Here is a 19,503-nt window from a genome sequence, read left to right on the forward strand (position 1 = left end):
TCTCTCTCAATGCGCCATCACTTTCTTACAATAAGGCACTCAGAGGACTGGCTTTCTCTGTAAACTCCCCCCCAAAACTGTCGTCCCTTCTGCAAACACCCCCAAACTTGATCTATCGCAGAGTGGATGGGTGGCGTTCCTCTATCCCCCCCCCAAGGCCACTCAACCCAACGCAGCCCACCCGTGACCCCCCCTCCCTCCCTCCCCGGTGTATTGTCGCCGAGCGCCTTCCCCCCCCAAGGTAATCAAACATCACGCTAAGTAGCAAATAAATCCATCTCTTAAGCCGCACAGCGAGATCATGTAAATGCAAATGAGAAGCTGGAGATCAAGCTGTGGGTTGTGGGGGGGGCAGGCTGGGGGGGCTGTCAAAGAGGAGAGAGCAGTTGGAGGGGGGCAGGAGATCCCTGGAAGTGCTCTGCTCCCCAAGACCCCTACGTCAAGGGTAATCATTGTAATGGGAGGGTGATGAGGGGTTTTAAAGCATGGGGTGGCGGGTAAGAGGGGGGACGCACGTCTCTTTTTTTACGTGAAAACCCATATTTAAAAGGAGCAAGACATGATCGTGAATGCCGCATTTGTCCTCGGGAGATATTTCCAAGCCTTTCCAAGAATCCCAACAAAATAAGTCCCAAAGGAGGAATGGTAAAGTGCCCAGTACTCAAAATCCTTAATAAAAAATGTATGCTTTCCTGGAAGTTTGGGGGTTTTTTTGCTTCCCCCCCCAGGCAGAGGGGATCCCCCAACAAGATTGTTCAAAGTTACAACTGCACTGGGGGGGAAAAAAGGACAGTTTTTCACGCTTAACGACCGTTGCAGCCTCCCCAGGATCACGTGATTTACATTCGGAGGCTTGGCAACCGGTTCCTATTTACGACGGTTGTAAATGTCCTCTGTGTGTGTGTGTGTGTGTGTGTGTGTGTGTGATCCCCCTCCCTTTTTTTGGGTGACCTTCTGACCCCCAAAATTGACAGGGGAAGCCCAGATTAAACTTAACAACCGTGTTAACCGCGGCGATTCCCTTAAGAACCGGGGCAAGAAAAGTCGTAAAGCGGGGCAGAACGCCTACCGACGGATGTCTCGCTCAGCGGCAGAAAGGTTGAGGTCCATTGTGGTTGTAAGTTGAGGGCTGCCTGGATTGTCATCGGTGCTTTGGTCAAGGAGGGACCGATCCATAGACAGCACTCTCGTTTTTTCTCCACCACCATCCCCCCCCTTTGATTTTCCCGCGGGAAGGGAAAAAAATATTGTTGACTCTCACTTGCTCAACTTATTGGAATTAAGTTTATCTCCCCTCTTTCCTTTTTTCTTTCTTTTTCTTTTTTAAATTTGTTTGGTGGCTTCTCAACAAGGGCGGATGACGGAGGGGACACCTCCAAAGGAAGCTCCATGAACCCAGTTGAGATGCTTGGGGTCCTCCTTGCCCAAACGTGGGGGAAAAAAACCAGAGAATCTCTCCACAGAGGGAAAACTGGACAGGGGTATCTTCCAAGAATACACGGAGTCGGTTTTAATTAGAATGGTGAGGTGGGAAATAAGGCCGGCGAAATAACATCTTAATGAGGTTTAATGACTTTTAATGAAGTTATCCGCTCCTGAGGAGAGCCGTGGAGGGACGGAAGAACGCCGGTTCTACCCAGGGAAGGGGAAATCCTACATGGAATCAAGGCTGGGTGGGAGGCCATCTGCTTTTAGGGCTAAATTAAAAACGGAAAAACAGAAGAGGGTGTAATTTGATCAGGATTTGGTGGCGGTGGTTATTTTTCCCTAACCTTTTGGGCTAGGAAGAAAAAACAGAAACAAAAACCTCCAACTTGACTTTAGACAGACAGACAGACAGACATCGAATAACAAGAGTTGAAAAGGGACCTTGGCGGTCATCTAGTCTGACCCTCTCTGCTCCAGCAAGGAGAACGGCGACACATTTCAGAGAAATGGCTGCCCAGTCTTTTCAAAGACTTTAAAAATGATTTTTTAAGGCAGGGACCGGAAGTCCAGACTAAGAAACCAGGTTGTTTCCCTTAACGACCGCTTTGAATAGCAACAGAGACGTCGTAAGTCGAGGACCGCCTGGACTCACAGCTTCGCCTAACGTCTGCGTGCTGGCAACGGTCCGATACCTCTTTAAACTTTGATTTTTCCGGGTTTTTTTTTTAAAAAAGGATTTGATCCCATCGTGTTAGGCCAGTCCCTCTTTTCTGGTGGTTTTTTTTTCTGTTTCTCTTTCTTTCTTTCTTTCTTTCTTTCTTTCTTTCTTTCTTTCTTTCTTTCTTTCTTTCTTTCTTTCTTTCTTTCTTTCTTTTTTCTTTCTCTCTCTCTCTCTCTCTCTCCCTCCCTTCCTTCCTTCCTTCCTTCCTCTTCCTTTCTTTCTCCCTCCCTCCCTCCCTCCCTCTCTCTCTCTCTCTTTCTTTCGAGAGATTTTAGTCCTTATCTGACACAGAGTTTTGTGAGTCTGTTCCTTAACAACCTGTGGGTGGGCTCGTCTTGAAAATTGCCGGAGCAAAAACTGGAAAGACATTTTAAGCATTTTGGCAGAGGGATTTGCAACCTCCTTAAACCAATGGAGGTGGGGGGGGGGGAGAAAAGAAACAAAACCGATTTTCCATTGTGCGTTGACCAAATCGGAGCTTAGAGAGAAAAAATGGCCTCTTGGGTTCCCACCCACTCTGTCGGCGGGCCGTCCCAACCTCACTTCTTCTCCTCAATTTTGGTCGAAAAGGCCGAAACTTGCAAAGCCAGTTAATCTCTGCCTGGCTTCGCCATGGAGACCTCGGTCAAGACACAAAGGACAACCAAGGGTCAAGGAATCCCACAGACACTGCAAAGCCCCCGGGGGTTGGGGGGGACACCTGGGGGAAAGAAAGGGAGTTAATTTGAAAACTAAATAAAACCCCGGTCCGTAGGTTACTAGCTTGTTGTGTCTCTTCAAGCTTCATTAAAGTCTTTCCTTCAACTCTGACATATTTGCCTTAGCCCGGCCAACTTTTTTTCTTGTTCACCATTGATCTTTTCCTGACTTGGCCCCCTTGTGAAAAGCTGCTCAAAGAAGCACGGGAACTTTGTCCAGCCACAACTACTTTGTTTCATTTCGACACTTCTGGGTGGGTTCTTTCTGCTGGGCTGCCAGTAGTCTCCTGCTCAAGGAGGGGGCTGGACTAGAGGACCTCCAAGGTCCCTTCCAATTCTATTCTATTCTATTCTATTCTATTCTATTCTATTCTACTTTCTATTCTATTCTATTCTATTCTATTCTATTCTACATTCTATTCTATTCCATTCCATCCCATTCCAATTTTTCTTTAAAAAGGACGTGAAAAACATAGGTAATAGGCAACACACATATCAGGCTACAACCAAACCCTCAGAAAACATTCTACATTCTACATTCTACATTCTACATTCCATATTCTATTCTATTCTATTCTATTCTATTCTATTCTATTCTATTCTATTCTATTCTATTCTACTTTCTATTCTATTCTATTCTACATTCCATATTCTATTCTATTCTATTATTATTCTATTCTATTCTATTCTATTATTATTATTCTATTCTATTATTATTATTATTATTATTCTATTCTATTATTATTATTCTGTTCCTATTCTATTATTATTATTCTATTCTATTATTATTCTATTCTATTCTATTCTATTCTATTCTATTCTATTCTATTCTATTCTATATTCTGTTCCATTCCATATTCTATTCTATTCTATTCTATTCTATTCTATTCTATTCTATTCTATTCTATTCCATTCCCTATTCTATTCTATTCTATTCTATTCTATTCTATTCTATTCTATTCTATTCTATTCTACATTCCATATTCTATTCTATTCTATTCTATTCTATTCTATTCTACTTTCTATTCTATTCTATTCTATTCTATTCTATTCTATTCTATTCTATTCTATTCTATTCTATTCTATATTCTATTCTATTCTATTCTATTCTATTCTATTCTATTCTATTCTATTCTATTCTATTCTATTCCATTCCATTCCATTCCATTCTAGTGTTGACTAAAATGCTTTCCCCCAAACATGCCAATCACTTAGCAAACCAATTTGCTTCACCAGCCTAGCCAAAAAAAAAGGTTGAAAATTTGGGCCTGTCTCACTTAACAATAGTTCTTTGCTTAGCGATGGAATTTCTGATCCCAGTTGTGATCGTTAAGTTGAGGACTACCTATACAATCCTAGAGATTGGGGCTTGCAAAAAAATATACATCGATGGATAACTCGCCAATGAATTTGTATTTCTCTTTTGCAGCCAGAACTGGGGAGACCCCGCAGAAGTAACTACACTCTTCCGGGTTATGATTTTAACTATGGATTGTATTTACACGGAATGGATGGAGGGGTCCCTGAAGGTAAGCTAATTGATCGTGCGGATCACGTCTAGATCTGGGCATGCAAAAGAGGTCCCTTCCACCACCAAGAATGGGAGAAATGTTGGGTTGTGTTTTTCACCCAGCTTCAACTCAAGAAAGCGTCTACCTCTTGATTTCAAAAAAGAGGTTGAAACTCTAGAAAGAGGGCAGAGAAGAGCCACAAAGATGCTTAGGTGATTGGAGGCTAAAACCTACCATGAATGTTTAGGGGAACTAGGTATGTCTGGTCCAACTAAGAGAAGGACTAGGGGTAACATGATAGCAGTCTTCCAATATTTGAGGAGCTGTCACAGAGAAGAGGGAGTCAACCTATTCTGCAAAACACTAGAGCAGAGGTCCCCAACCTTTTGGACACCAGGGATCAGTTCCGTGGAGAGAGGTTTTTCCACGGACTGGAAGGTACATGGTTTTGTGTGCTGCCTGCATCCCATGAATGGGGCTTTGTGTGGCCTGGTTGCTGGCATGCTGTGGCCCAGTACCGGTCCACAGACCAGGGGTTTGGGAACCCCTGCACTAGAGGACAGGACAAGAAGCAACGGATGGAAACTAATCAAGGAGAGAAGCAACCTAGAACTAAGGAGGAATTTCCTAACAGTGAGAACAACTAATCAGTGGAACAACCTGCCTCCAGGGGTTGTGGGTGCTCCAGTTTTTTAAGAAGAGATTGCACAACCATTTGTCTGGAATTGTATAAGGTCTCCTGCTTGAGCAGGGAGTTAGACTAGACTAGAAGATCTCCAAGGCCCCTTCCAACTCTGTTCTTCTGCAATTCTTCTTTCCTTGCTTTCTGAGGTGCCTCCTTTGAACGTCCCTGATGTCTTCTCAACCTCTCCTCTTTTCCCAGCCATTTGCCACTGGCACGTCATGAAGCCCAGAATTATTTTGGAGAAGGAGAAACCCCGCGATTACTTGGCCACCAACCTTCACGCGGTCAAGGACGGCTACGTCACGGTCCACGAGCAGAACCTGTACCGCAAGATGAAGGACTTCCATGTCAACGTGGAGGACGAACGCCGCTTCAAGAGGACCCCTCCCAAAGTCCCTCCAGACATGACCTATGGAAGGCCAGCAAGGTGAGAGGCAGAGGGTTCCCCATCAAAGGATTTGGGGTGGAGAGCTGAATCCAATCATTTCTTGAAATTCCTTTTCATTTATGAAGCGTTCCAATCGTTCTACCTCCTCTTGGAGGTACAGGGAACATCTGGGGGTGTGTGCATTGCGTTGCGTTGTGTTTGGTGTGGTGTCCAAGGTTTCCTAAATAAAAGCATGAAAATGCTAGGAGGCAGAACTTCAGGAAGTCCTCGGCTGACAGTCACCATCCGTTTGTGACAACAGCATGGGGAAAAAAAAGATTTACAACCAGTCCTCGCACTTATGACCGTCGTAGATCAAAACTGGGTTTGTTTATCTTTGTGACGGTCGCAGCGTCTCGGCGGTTACGTGGATCCCATCTTGCGTCCTTCTGACCAGCCAAGTCAACGGGGCAAGCCAGTTTCACTCAACGACCGGGCTGCAACTTAATTTAGCAGCGATTTGCTTAGCCGCAGTGGCGAGAAAGGAAGGAAGGTCGTAAAATGGAGCGAAAGCCACTTGATAACCGGCTCGCTTAGCTACGGGAAGGTTTGAAATAATTATTTTGTAAAATTCTCGTGTAAAATTCCCGGCTCCTCCGGGGCCCTTGCTCCCGGGGAGCGTGCTTGGTGATAGATTTCATTTTAAAAAGCTAATTGGCACTAAAGATTTTATTTTCCTTGTTTTAAATAAAAGGACCAAAAAAAAAAGCAAGAGGGAAAAGATTATTTGCGGGCGGAGGGGGTGATTAAAGAGGCCACCCGCCAGCAAATGGCACCGATTTGCATATGCAAATGCGATGGATTTTAAAATGGTCTTTAATGACCATTTTCATCGCCCGCATTAACATTAATTGCAGCCATATGAAAATGCAGAGCCGCCAAAGCCCTGGCCATAAAGCTTTATCTTGATTACAACTAAGCCATCATGGCTATGACAAGGATTGTCGGTTCGAGGGCAAACAAAGAGCTTTTAAGCCGCGACAGCAATTGATTTCCCGCACAACCGGCCCCGCAGAACCGGCTCCCAATTTTCCTTATTTCTTCATAAACGGAGGTTAAGTGACTGCCCAACACCCAACAGTCTTGTTTTCATATTAATAAATAACACACGGGACATCCATCCCAACCCAGGGAAAAAAATGGCAAAGATTTTGCCCAACAGCTGGGGGGAAAAAAGAGGGGAGCTGTTCATTTTCCAGTTATTAGAGTCCGTCTCCGATCTTCTTTAATCGCTCCCTTTTAAGTGGGCTGGCCTGGGGTATTTATTCCCGCACTTTAAAAACAGGGTGTAGATCAAAGCTAATTATTGGATTATTACAGCCACTTTGGGTTTAAAAAGAGAATGGGAAGGAGGAGGGAGAAAGGAGAGTTTAACCCCTCATTCTGGGTTGGTAAATTTAGGAGCTGATAGCCCGAACGCTGCTAAAAATGCGGGCTAAAAGATGTCGAGACTCTAGAAAGAGTGCAGAGAAGAGCCGTAAAGATGATCAGGGGGCTGGAGGCTACGACATATTTTCCTGCCAACGACCTTAACCCCTACAGATCAGATTACTTCTCTTCCTGATCCCCACTGTACTATCGTCGGAAGGTCATAAACTTCCCGAGTGTGTTTCTTCTCCCCCTGTTGTTCTTCGTTACCTACCTTTCACTAGTTCCTCTCTTAGTTGGACCTTGATTCTTCTTTAAAGGACGTCCTTCTTGTTAACTGGTCAAGAACTGCTTGCCTCCAGAAGTTGTGGGTGCTCCATCACTGGAGGTTTTCAAAAAGAGATTGGACAGCCATTTGTCTGGAATGTTATAGGGTCTCCTGCCTGAGCAGGGGGTTGGACTAGAAGACCTCCAAGGTCTCTTCCAGCTCTATTCTGATTGATTGGTTGATTGAGTGATTGATTGATTGATTGATTGGAGCATGGGTTGCAGGAATTGGGAATGTCCAGTTTAATGAAAAGAAGGGCTAGGAGTGACATGATAGCAGTCTTCCAATATCTAAGGGGCTGTCACAGAGAAGAAGGGGTCAACCTATTGTCCAAAGCCCCTGAAGGCAGGACAAGAAGCAACAGATGGAAACTAAGCAAGGGGAGAAGCAACCTGGAACAAAGGAGAAATTTCCTGACAGGGAGAACAATTAACCAGTGGAACTGCTTGCCACCAGGCGTTGTGTGGGTGCTCCATCACTGGAGCTTTTAAAGAAGAGATTGGACAGCCATGTGTCTGGAATGTTATAGGGTCTCCTGCAGGGGGTTGGACTACAAGACCTCCAGGGTCCCTTCCGATTTTGTGACTCTTGTTTTTCTAACTTCTCCATCGCTTTTTTTTTTTTTTTATCAAGTTATCTTCCTCTTCGCTGTTTACTTTGAAATAACCAGGTTATTCTAAAATGGAGCCTTCCTGGCTAGCTCTGATTTCTACCCATTTCACTCCTTGCTCGGTGTTTGCCTCTCATCCCAACCTGCAATCCTCTTTGATTTCCTTCTGATTTCCTTCCCGGCTGGCTTTTGTCAGGAGCTCTCATAAAAAGGACATTTTTCACATCCTTCCCCCCCTCCCTCCTTCTTTTCCTCTTAAGTTTTGGACAGAGATTTATAGCCAGGGATGAAAGCCGGGAGGGGCGAGGGATACACAGATGGGAGGATAGCAGATAATGTGGCTGTTCCCCAGAGTCTGATCAGGGGATCGTAGCCTATTCATCAGCCTACCAAGGTCAGCACTAACGAGGAAGAGGTAAGTTTCCCCGCAGACCCCAAGGGGGTCTCTCCAATCAGGTGGCGCACCAGTTTCTGATCTTTACAAGGGTCGCCTGGTGCAAAACCAGGTTTTTGCAACCCAAGGTTCTTTCTCCCGGCTGGCCTGGTTTGCAAGCAGGCTGCCAGGTGTTCTTCTGTGGGAAGGGGGACTTCCATGTTGAGCGCATGGCTTCCATTCATCGGCTTTTGAGATGGTTGAAGTGGCTTGTCTCTCCCACACACACCATCGGAAGCACATCTGTTTCCTTTGGAAGAAGGGCTGGTAAGGCCAGACCTGGAATACTGTGTCTAGTTCTGGTCACCACGATGCAGAGAACTTCCAAAAGTAAAGCCATTCCACTGATCAATTGTTCTCCTGGTCAGGAGAGGTCTCCTTAATTCTAGGTTGGGTTTCTCTTTAACATGTTTTCACCCGTTGCTTCTTGTCTTGCCCTCTGGAGCTTTGGAGAATAAATCGATCCCCTCTTTTCTGCCACAGCCCCTCAAGTATTAGAAGGCAGTTGTCATCTCCCTCCTAATCCTTCTCTTCCGTAGACCAGACATACCTGGCTCCCTCAACTGTTCATCATACAATTTAGTCTCCAGACACTTAGAAGAGAAGGGGGGGGGAAGGAAAAGAGAAGAAAAAAAGAAAAGAAAAAGAAGAGAAGGAGGAGGAGGAGGAGGAGGAAGAGGAGGAAGAGGAAGTCAGATGGAAGCCTAGACTTCTCCTGCAGTTCCAACCAGCCGGAAAATAGGATTGGTGTCAAGTTCCCCCCAGATTTAAGGACGGTCAATTCAACAGAGAATTATTTCTTTCTGGGCACAACCGCTGTCACCACTAATTTGTGCATTGCGCTTGATTTAGGATTTGCAGAATGGATAACCCCCCCCCAAAAAAAGGAGAACACCAAGAGAGATGTCACAAATTTTGGAAGCTTATAAAAAAAAAATCCTCCCTGAATCTACTCACAGTGCCAGGGGTCTGTCTGTCCGTAAGCTGTCCAGAGTCCCCATTTGTGAGTTGGACAGCCATATACATTTGTTTTAAGACACTCATGAATGCAGGTAGTCATAAGGTGAGGACTGCCTGTAGCTGAAATCAGCAACTTTATTGACTTCTACCTAAATTACAAGAATCTCCCCAGACTGCTTGCCGCTAGATCGATTGTAATTAAAAAGATAATTTGGTCAAAGTCGTTTACCCAGAACAACCTTGTTGTGTTGTTGTTTTTTCTTCTTCTTCTTCTTCTTCTTCTTCTTCTTCTTCTTCTTCTTCTTCTTCTTCTTCTTCTTCTTCTTCTTCTTCTTCTTCTTCTTCTTCTTCTTCTTCTTCTTCTTCTTCTTCTTCTTCTTCTTCTTCTTCTTCTTCTTCTTCTTCTCCTTCTTCTTCTTCTTCTTCTTCTTCTTCTTCTTCTTCTTCTTCTTCTTCTNCAACATAAATAAAGTTTGTTCAGGCCACGCTTAGTTTCCTATCGTCGTCACCTCTCAATTCCTCTTTCTTGGGATTCATCTGCTCTGGGTTATCTCTGTGCTGGGCCAGGAACAGCCAGCCTATGCCATCAACTCAGGCCTCGACTGTCAGGTCTGAAAAGATGCGTTTTGTAAGTTGTGCCGTCGTGAAAGTTTTCAGAGGAAGCTGACACCTCCTTGCTCCCGAGTGCTGTGATGCTACGTTTGTTCCCAGCTCACCTCGCTCCTCCGACGTTCTCCTCTCCTACCGAGGTTTTAATTTTAACAAAACCGCTGTCTCTTCTGAAGCTGGCAGCATCAACACCCATCCTCTGGAGATGAGTACTTTCTCTGCTGTCACCGATTTCCCAGGAATTTTAAGAAAAAAGAAAGGAAAGAAAGAAAAAAAAAATAACAGCCTCTGGCTATTCTTTCAAATTAGCACCCACTGATGACCAATTATTTTGCCCGCTTGGGCACCGGGAGGTGTAACTAAAATGTGGTTTGTCACACCCAAGGCTTTCCCCCTGGAACCCTTTTCAACCCCCCCCCTCCATCTTCTGAAACCCCCTTAGAAGACTCTGATGTTCCTTGGGAAATTTCGTCCTCCGTTCCAGAAAACAAAAAATTAAAATTGAAAAAAAAAAAAGTTTTAATGAGCTGCGAGGCTGTGACGGACCCGTCAGTGGGGAAACTCTGTTCTAATCCCCATAGAGAACGGTTCTGCCCCAAAAGCGAATAAGACCTGTCAGGATGGAACACGTGTACATCTCCCCAAAAAGTGTCAGCCTCCTATTTGCAAATTATAACGATTGTTTCTTTTCATCTCGGATTCCATTTTTAGAGAGAAGAGGGGAGGGGAGAGAAAGAGAGAGAGAGAGGAAAAAAACTACCTTCTTCCCGTCTATTTAAAAAAAAATGGAAGAGTTTGTCATTCATTTCAAGCTCCTGCAATTTTGATTTTAAAATACCGTTAATAGTTTATTACGGCTTTTTTTTTCCCCTTAAAAAAAAACACATTATTTGGCAGCGAAAGGGAGCTCATTAAAAAAAAAAAGCAAAAAAAAAAAAAAAAAAGCAGGTAGGTTTCCACAAAGCTCACTCCCAACGTCTTTGCTGCTACAACCAGGTGGAAGAGGGTTTTAAGTGCCTCAGCTAAGGACTTCCTAGCTCTTGAAAATTATTTAGCAGAGGAGTTTATTAAAAATACAAAAGGAGGGGAGGAATAGGTGCCTGGTGAAAGGGAATAGTTTTGAAAGCCTGCATAAATACATTTTAGAGGGTCTAATGAGAAGGGATTCAGTGGGGAATTCTTCTCTTCCGAGCGTCTTCCAAACAAGATGGGTGGGTGAACGGATGGAAAGAGAGAGAGAGAGAGAGAGAGAGAGAGAGAGAGAGAGAGAGAGAGAGAGAGAGAGAGAGAGAGAGAGAGAGAGAGAGAGAGAGAGAGAGAGAGAGAGAGAGAGAGAGAGAGAGAGAGAGAGAGAGATGGATGAATGGAGGGACGGAGGGTGAGAAAGATGGATAGAAACAGACAGCTAAACAATAAATAACTAGAATGGATGGATGGATGAAGGGATGAGTGGAGAGAAGAAATAATCAAGATAGATAGATAGATAGATAGATAGATAGATAGATAGATAGATAGATAGATAGATAGATAGATAGATAGATATAAGATGGATGGATGATGACAGATATATAGATAAGATGGAGAGAGGGAAGGAAGGAGAGAGAAAGATGGATAGATATAGGCAGGTAAATGATAAATAAGTAGGATGGATGCATGAATGGATGGATGGAGAGAAGAAAGAATGGATAATGACAGATAGATAGATAGATAGATAGATAGATAGATAGATAGATAGATAGAAGATGGATGGATGGATAATGACAGATAGATAGATAAGACGGAGGGAGGGAGGGAAGGAGAGAGAGAGAAAGATGGACAGATAGAGGATGAATGGATAGATAGGAAGAAGCTAGACAGACATGCAGAAGGTCTGAACTATAACCCCAAGATATAGACCAAGGTTGGATGAAGGACCAGAATCTACAAATAGAGGAAATTTGGCTAGGATCTGGAACACAACCCAGAACAGAATCTAAATGGTTGTCTCTTTGCCACAGTCCCCAGACCAGCAGTCATCCAGAGAAGGCAGATTGGGTGAGGAACACGTGGAACCAAACATACAGAAGTCACCACGATTGTCCTCACTGTCAAGAAATTCCTCGATTCTAGGCTGCTTCTCTCCTTGGTTGGTTCCCATCTGTGGCTTCTTGCCTTGCCTTCTGGTGATTTGGAAAATAAGTTGACCCCTCCCCCCCTCTTCTTTCTGGCAGCCCCTCTGTTCTTCACGATGGGCTAAATCATTGGGTGATGAGGGATGGCTCCAAAACTATTCTGCACGCCTCAGCCTTGGTGTGATCCGTGGCACCCTGCCCCCAACTTATGGGGGGGGGGAAGCTATTCCTTTCTGTAAGAGCAGCCCCTTGGGATGGACAGCACTTGATCAAGCTCATAACATCATTAGCCAACATGAGCAGAGATTAAGCCTCTCCAAAGCATGTGGGAAGACATCATTAGCGATAAAAGTCACGCCAGGAGCAAAATAAGAAGGGCAGCTATTGACATGCATGCAGGAAGGCCACAAAATAAAATACTGGCTAGAGCCCTTGACATTTTTGGGTCGTAAAGCTAAGGAGGAGGAACAATTGCAGAGTTTGTGTTCAAGTGCTTCCTTTATGAGGCCAGGTATTGGTCTACCGAGGAGCAAGCAAGCTTTTGAGGTCATCAGAACACTTCATTAGGTAAGGGATAAGGCTGTGTATCAAATGAAATTAAAACGGAAAGAAGGCAAGGAGGAGAAAGAAAGGACCATAATAACTTGGCCGATGGAGTCAAAGTTCCATACTTTGAAGTCCATGGACGTGGCCAAGAAAACTTTCTGATTAAGATGCAGGTAGGGAATTCAGATGTTGGGCTTCCAAGATCAAGCTCACTGTATGGTGGTTTAGTGTGATCTGCGGTTATGGTGAGGTCATTGACATTCTTGTCATTGTCACTGATCCTTTCTTCTCCCTTTCCTTCTAAAATCTCCCCAGACCTTCAACGCCTTTCTTTGATCTTCTGCAGCACAAATATAGAGAGATTTGGATGGACGAGCAGAGGGCGGTCATCAAAGCTGAAAAAGCTGAGAAGAAACAAAAGGTTGGATGACTTTGAGAAGGTCTTTTGGTTTGCTGACCCTCTTCTCAAGACCTTTCTCTTGTACACACATTGGACAAGTTCTTGGACTTAGAACCCATAAGGTGGTTTAACTTGATGTAGGGAAACAACCCTACTTCGTTGTTTCTCAATCTTAGGAGCCCTAAGATGCGTGGACTTCAACTCCCAGCCAGCACACATGGACTTCACCTCCCACCATGGTACCAGAGGAATTCTGGGAGTTGAAGTCCATACATCTTAAAAGTTGTCAAGGTTGAGAAACTCTGGTTTAAATAGTTTGATCTCTCCTTTGATGGAACTGCTTTCTGAAGAAAATCAGCAAACATCTCTTGGGTTTCTTTGTCATTTGTCCTTTGGAGTTAATGGTGTTTATTTCTTTTATTCTTCTTCGTTTATTACTTGCAACTTGTTTTGATGTCCTTTGAAAGTAAAAGTTAAGTCTTCAAATGACCTGGTTATCAAATGTGTTATGACGATCCCAGCATGTGTGGCATGCTAATTGTGTGGCATAAATAGAAACAATCAGATATCTTCTTCAAGAAGTATCTCATCTGCATGAGAAGCCATCAAGCAAACATGATTGGGAGATAAGATTTCTTAGTTTCCAAATATTCAGCATGGGAACCAAACCTTTGGGTCCCCAATTAAGTCTCCAAAACTGCTGCTCTCCTGACCATGCTTCAACAATTTTCCATATTCTTCCCAACCATGTCTGTAGAACATGCAATAGGTTAGTAGCCACCAGCGATCAAGATCCTTTGAAGAAGCTTCCAATACTTCTGGCCATTCAGGGATAGCAAGTCATCTCACCGAAATGGTATGTGGGAATGGCCTTGGAGACTGAAGAAAGAATCACAGCCAGGAGAGCAGATGGATAAGAGGCAACTCAGCAACCACAAAAGGAACCAGGGCATGGCCAACAACTCAGAAGGGACCCTCCCTAGCTTCAATAGAGGGTGGAAAGATGGACTTTCAGACTGGCAAGATTCCGTTAACGTAGCTTTGCAATAAAGTTAAGAGTTAGTGCTGCCGATTGTACTTCCTGTTTGGTCTGTCTGATAAGGCTGACAGCGAATAACCATGTGAGACAGGTGGAAGAGCCACAGACTAGACAACGGTCAGATAAGAGGAAGTTGAGCCTGTAGAAGAATTGGGGATGTGACCAATGTCGCCATAGGGATCCTCCCTAGTTTTGTGAGCTGTAAAGATAGGGGGGGGAGAAGAGATAGAGTTTCTGCAAGGTTCTGTTAATGCACCTTTACGATAAAGTTCATCAAAGAGTTCATCCACATGTGCCGCTAGCACTGATGATGTTCCCTAGCTGGGTCATAAAACATCTTCCAGAAAGCAAACAAGGGCCCCTTCTCCATATGTGCTTCCTGCCTGTCCCACCTCGCCAGGCTGGCGCCACTGTGGCCCATTAGCGAGCGGACCGCTTTATTTCTTCAGTTGAGGTTGGTCTCCCCCAAACAAATACAGCACCAGTGTATTTATATGTTTCACACGTTCCCTTTGGTGACCTAAGTGTGGCGTGCTCGTTTGATTTGTTTTAGAAACGTCGGGGGAAATTCTACGAGACCCGGACCTGTCTGCTGAGGAAGTACCAGCCGCCAATGAAAAAGGAGGAACTTTGGCGTATCCCCCATTTCCAAAAGGTGGGTCTGGACCTCAAAAGGGCTTCTTCTGAACGGGAAGGCAGAGGCCGGCCACCCAGTAGCCATCCCCTGAGTAAATTCAGATTTAAACGGCCGAAATCCTTGCGAGATTCCGGCGTTTGTTGTCCGAACGCTTTGGCTGACTTCTGCGGGTGGCAAGGGTGCGAATCCGTTTCTCGACAACTGGATGTCCTCGCATAGACACACACTGTGTTCGTCAGAGAAGATTGTGGACCTGGCCAATACAGGGAGTCCTTGACTTACGCCCGCACCATGTGGCTAAGTGAGAAATTTGTTAACCGAGTTTTGTTCCGTTTTGCTCCATTCGTTACGTGTTAAGCGAATCTGGCTTTCTCACTGACTTGGCTTGTCAGAAGGTCGCAAAATGGGGATCACGTGACCCCGGGACGCCGCAACCGTCATAAATATGAGTCAGTTGCCAAGCTTTTGAATTCTGATCACGTGACCACAGGGGGTGCCTCAATGGCCGTAAGTGTGAAAAACGGTCATAAGTCACTGTTTTCAGTGCCATTACGGTCACTAAATGAAGTGCTGTAAGTCAAGGGCTATCTGTATAGGCACTCCTCAACTTAACGGCCGCAACTCGGAACAGAAATTCTGTTGCTAAGCAAGACAGCCATTTTAAGCACATCGTGCATGCTTAACCTTTGACCTTTTCGGCCACGGTTCTTTAGCAAATGGATGCAGTCGTTCAGCGAATCGTAAGGTCCTTAAGCGAATCTGATTTCTCCCGTTGAGTTCACTAGTCAGAAACCAGGGACCTATCAGTTTAATAAATTATTATTATTATTATTTAAAAAGGAGCAAGCAAACTTGTGACAGCTCGTCTAAGGGGAATGTGGATGCCGGATCATCTCAACAAAAATATCAACTGTTCGAGTGTCGCACTAACAACCAGGACATTTTTTTTCTCAGAGGCTGAATTCAAAAGATACGGAGTGGAGCGCTCGCTCTGAGAAGCAGAGGGAAGTGCAAAATATTTTCTCAAATTTAGAAGTCTTCGGTTTGGTTAGATTGGAGGTGTTTGTCTTCTGTTGTTTTTTTTTCTTCTTCTTCTTTTAACGGGAAAAAAAAAAAGTCAGGCGGTGAGCTCATGTTTGTGGATACTCTCCCCAAGGGAGTCTCCGATTGCGAAGCCCAGAACTATCCTTCAAAATTTGATACAGTAGATTACTCCTTAATGGCTCCCTCTGGATTTAAAAAAAAAGGAATCTTTCACAGAATAACAGCGTTGGAAGGGATCCTGGAGGTCTTCTAGTCCAACCCCCTGCTCAAGCAGGAGACCCTAGACCATCCTGGATAAATGGCTGTCCAGTCTCTTCTTAAAAACCACCAGTGATGGAGCACCCACAACTTCTGGAGGCAAGCAGTTCCACTGGTTAATTGTTCTCACTGTCAGGAAATTCCTGGTGGCTTCTCTCCTTGAATAGTTTCCATCTGTTGCTTCTTGTCCTGCTTTCTGGTGCTTTGAAGAATAGGCTGACCCCCTCTTCTTTGGGGCAGCCCCTGAGATACTGGAAGACTACTATCATGTCCCCCCTCATCCTTCTCTTCATTAAACTGGACATACCCAATTCCTGCAACCCAGGCCTCAATCAATCAATTAATCAATCAATCAGAACAGAGCTGAAAGGAACCTTGGAGGTCTTCTAGTCCAACCCCCTGCTCAAGCAGGAGACCCTAGACCATTTCAGACAAGTGGCTGTCCAATCTCTTCCTAAAAATCCCCAGTGATGGAGCACCCACCACTTCTGGAGGCCAGCAGTTCCACTGGTCAATTGTCCTCACCGTCAAGAAGTTTCTCCTTAATTCCAGGTTGCTTCTCTCCTTGATTAGTTTCCATCCGTTGCTTCTTGTCTTGCCTTCTGGTGCTTTGGAGAAGAGCTTGACTCCCTCTTCTTTGGGGCAGCCCCTGAGATACTGGAAGACTGCTATCCTATCACCCCTGGTCCTTTTCACATGGATTTGCATAAGCCATAGGGAACCCAGTTCCCCTCTTTTACATCTGTGCTTCTGGGTTGTGGGAAGCCAACCACGATAGTCCCGGCTTGCATGCTTGCTTGCTCGCTTGTTTTTTTTTCCCCCAGCACAAGACCCACATTTGAGGTTTATAAAGCCCGCTCTCCAAGCGACCTGCTCATCTGTCGCGTTCTCGGTTGACAATCCTATCGGAAGCAACCTGGTAGAGATGATGTTTTAACTCACAGGCAGTTTATGAAAGGATGAGGATTGGAAACCAACTGGAGGAGAGTGGAGGAAGAAGAGAATGCGAAGAAAGAGGAGTGGGGGGAAAAGCAACCATCACTGGGTGGGGGGGAATGGAAAATTAAGGGGGGGGGAACACACACACACCGCAGGCTGATGAGGTATCTCACCTGGCAAACACCCCCCCCGCAGCCCCCTCCCGCCAATTAAATCAAAACAGTTTGTTTTTAATGGTCCTTTACATTGACAAGTGGACTATTATTTTAGGGCATGAAAGCCGTAAGCTGTCAAGGAGCGGAGGCGAATTCTCCGCTGATAATGCCCAGCGGTTCCAATTAGGCACCGAGGCCGTTCCTGGTGTGTTAATGACTCCCCCGACACCAGCTTGGCCCCTTCGGCACTGGATGATTCCTCTTTTTTTTTCCCCTTCTCCTCTGACACCACAAATTACTGACACAAAACGGAGACACCTTGGCGTCCCCTGGCCAAGCCAAGCCAGGCCCAGAGCCTGTGGGCTTCATAAGCAATGTTTTCTTTCTTTCTTTCTTTCTTTTTTCTTTCTTTCTTTCTTTCTTTCTTTCTTTCTTTCTTTCTTTCTTTCTTTCTTTCTTTCTTCCTTCCTTCCTTCCTTTCTTTCTTTCTTTTCTTTTCTTTCTTTCTGTATTTCCCCCCCCCAGCTTCTCCAGGAGGGTTGTCTTCTCCGCTAAGTTCTTTTCTTGTTTGACAGCTGCTGCTTGCACGTTGACCTTATAAAAGATTTAGCATCTCTCGTTATTTTCCTGCCAAGCCTTTGACAATGAAGACTGAGTGATGGGTTGCACGGGGAAAGCCGGTTTGCTGTGTAAAGGTGTGCGAATCGGCGGGGAAAGCGGAAACTTGTACATCGGCACCGTGCTGGAGAGTCGCGAGCAAGGAGTTGCCGTCTGGGCTTCATCCCGGCCATGGAATCTTAGCTTAGCCGCCTTTAAATGTTGCTCCGGGGCCGGACAAAATGTGCCGGACAAGGGACCCACTTAGGAAAAAAAAAAACTCGCCAAGAGGCTCAAGCAGGTGACATCGCACCCCTGGAAACGTTTTTGTGGGATCGAAGCGTCTTCCCGGCCCTCCAAGGGTGCTCCCAGAATTCCTAGCCACCAAACCATGATCCAAACCAGAGAAGGACCAGGGTTTTGTGGTCAATCAAGTGCTTTTCTGAAGTTCACAAGCAGGAGATGAAAATAATAATAATTTCTGCAATGGTTCCTCTGCAGTTTAGTAATGAGAGTCTCTTCTCCCAGGTAGCAAGGAGACTTTCATGGCCAGGAAATTCCCCAAAGCTGGCAAAATCTAACCCGTAAACCTGGCAGGTCAGGCTGACCCTCTTGAAGAACTACATTCATTTATTCATTTTAAAATGGGACAGCAAACCAGCTCTGACAGTACCCAGGACCCTACAGTCCTCCTCCTCCTTCTCCTTCTCCTCCTCTTCCTCTCTGTAAACCCCTCTCCCTCCTGGTACTGATGACATTACCTAGTTGGGTAATGAAATGTCTGCAAGAAAACAACCAAGCCCAGAGAGCACCAAGGACCCTACAGTCCTCCTCCTCCTCCTCCTCCTCCTCTTCCTCCTCCTCCTCCCCTCTCTGTAAACCCCTCTCCCTCCTAGAACTGATGATGCTACCAAGTTGGGTAATGAAATGTGTGAATAAAAAAGCAAACCAACTCAGACAGCACCAAGGACCCTACAGTCCTCCTTCTCCTCTTCCTCTCTGTAAACCCCTCTCCCTCCTGGCACTGATGACGTTACCTAGTTGGGTAATGAAACGTCTGCGGGAAAACCACCCAGCTCAGAGAGCGCCAGGGACCCTTGCGATAAAGGATTCAGTGAAAGGAGGGGAGCAGCTCTCAAGCACACCCCAATTCGCAAAGGGCACTCATGTAGAACAAAACTGTGGCTGCCGGGTTCAGCAGGAGCCAAGGGAGATCCTGCCCCCACTTTGTCCTCCTCTTCCCCCCCCCCAATAAAACAAGCCTACTTAAACAGGAGCCTAATTATGGATTTAGATGTCCAATTCGGAAAACGCCGACTGATCTGCGTTAATGAGATCTGAGGGCTTAATACTTGCGCGTCCGCAATTATCTCTGCGGCTGGAGATTCGGTCTGCCAATCAAGAAATTACCTTTCGGGGTCTGGATGGTTCATTAAGCCTCCTTGGGAAGAGCAGGAAGTGGGGTCTGAGGTGGACCCGGGCAGAGAAGACTTAATCAACCATTCCCAAAGGATGGAAGTCCTCTGAGAGGCTGCATCTCAAGAGCAGAAAGCAGGATTGGAAGACGGGAGATGGAGAGAGGCCGCCTTAACTCCTTCGGATCATTCACAGCACTGTGAGGATCGGTCAAGTATGGAAGGTGGAATCCATGTTCTTCTAATCCTCCACTAAGCATGGAAGACATCTGTGGAGGTTCTCAGTCATCCGGGTCACGACTGTCCCAAAGATGTTTTTTCAAAAGGCCACTGGACTTTGTTTTTCCTTGAAGAGCTTTCGCTTCTCATCCAAGAAGCTTCTTCAGTTCTTCTCTCATCCAAGAAGCTTCTTCCGTTCTTCTCTCATCCAAGAAGCTTCTTCCGTTCTTCTCTCATCCAAGAAGCTTCTTCCGTTCTTCTCTCATCCAAGAAGCTTCTTCCGTTCTTCTCTCATCCAAGAAGCTTCTTCCGTTCTTCTCTCATCCAAGAAGCTTCTTCCGTTCTTCTCTCATCCAAGAAGCTTC

General features: G+C 45.3%; 1 protein-coding gene across 1 annotated transcript in view; it reads left to right on the top strand.

Annotated features, from left to right (window-relative positions):
* CFAP77 (cilia and flagella associated protein 77) overlaps positions 1-14,529 on the top strand; it is a gene marked incomplete at its 3' end in the record, with an annotated part of 31,072 nt that extends 16,543 nt beyond the window's left edge. The window contains exons 2-5 of the mRNA XM_015822102.1: positions 4,277-4,376; positions 5,242-5,470; positions 12,751-12,856; positions 14,428-14,529. Of these exons, the coding sequence (XP_015677588.1) occupies positions 4,277-4,376; positions 5,242-5,470; positions 12,751-12,856; positions 14,428-14,529 (537 nt within the window). The remainder of the gene's footprint in view (positions 1-4,276; positions 4,377-5,241; positions 5,471-12,750; positions 12,857-14,427) is intronic.
* Between the last annotated feature and the right edge of the window lie 4,974 nt (positions 14,530-19,503).

The sequence above is a fragment of the Protobothrops mucrosquamatus genome, unplaced genomic scaffold (assembly GCF_001527695.2).
Source record: "Protobothrops mucrosquamatus isolate PMUCROS unplaced genomic scaffold, P.Mucros_1.0 scaffold1463, whole genome shotgun sequence".
In the NCBI taxonomy this organism is placed as follows: domain Eukaryota; kingdom Metazoa; phylum Chordata; class Lepidosauria; order Squamata; family Viperidae; genus Protobothrops; species Protobothrops mucrosquamatus.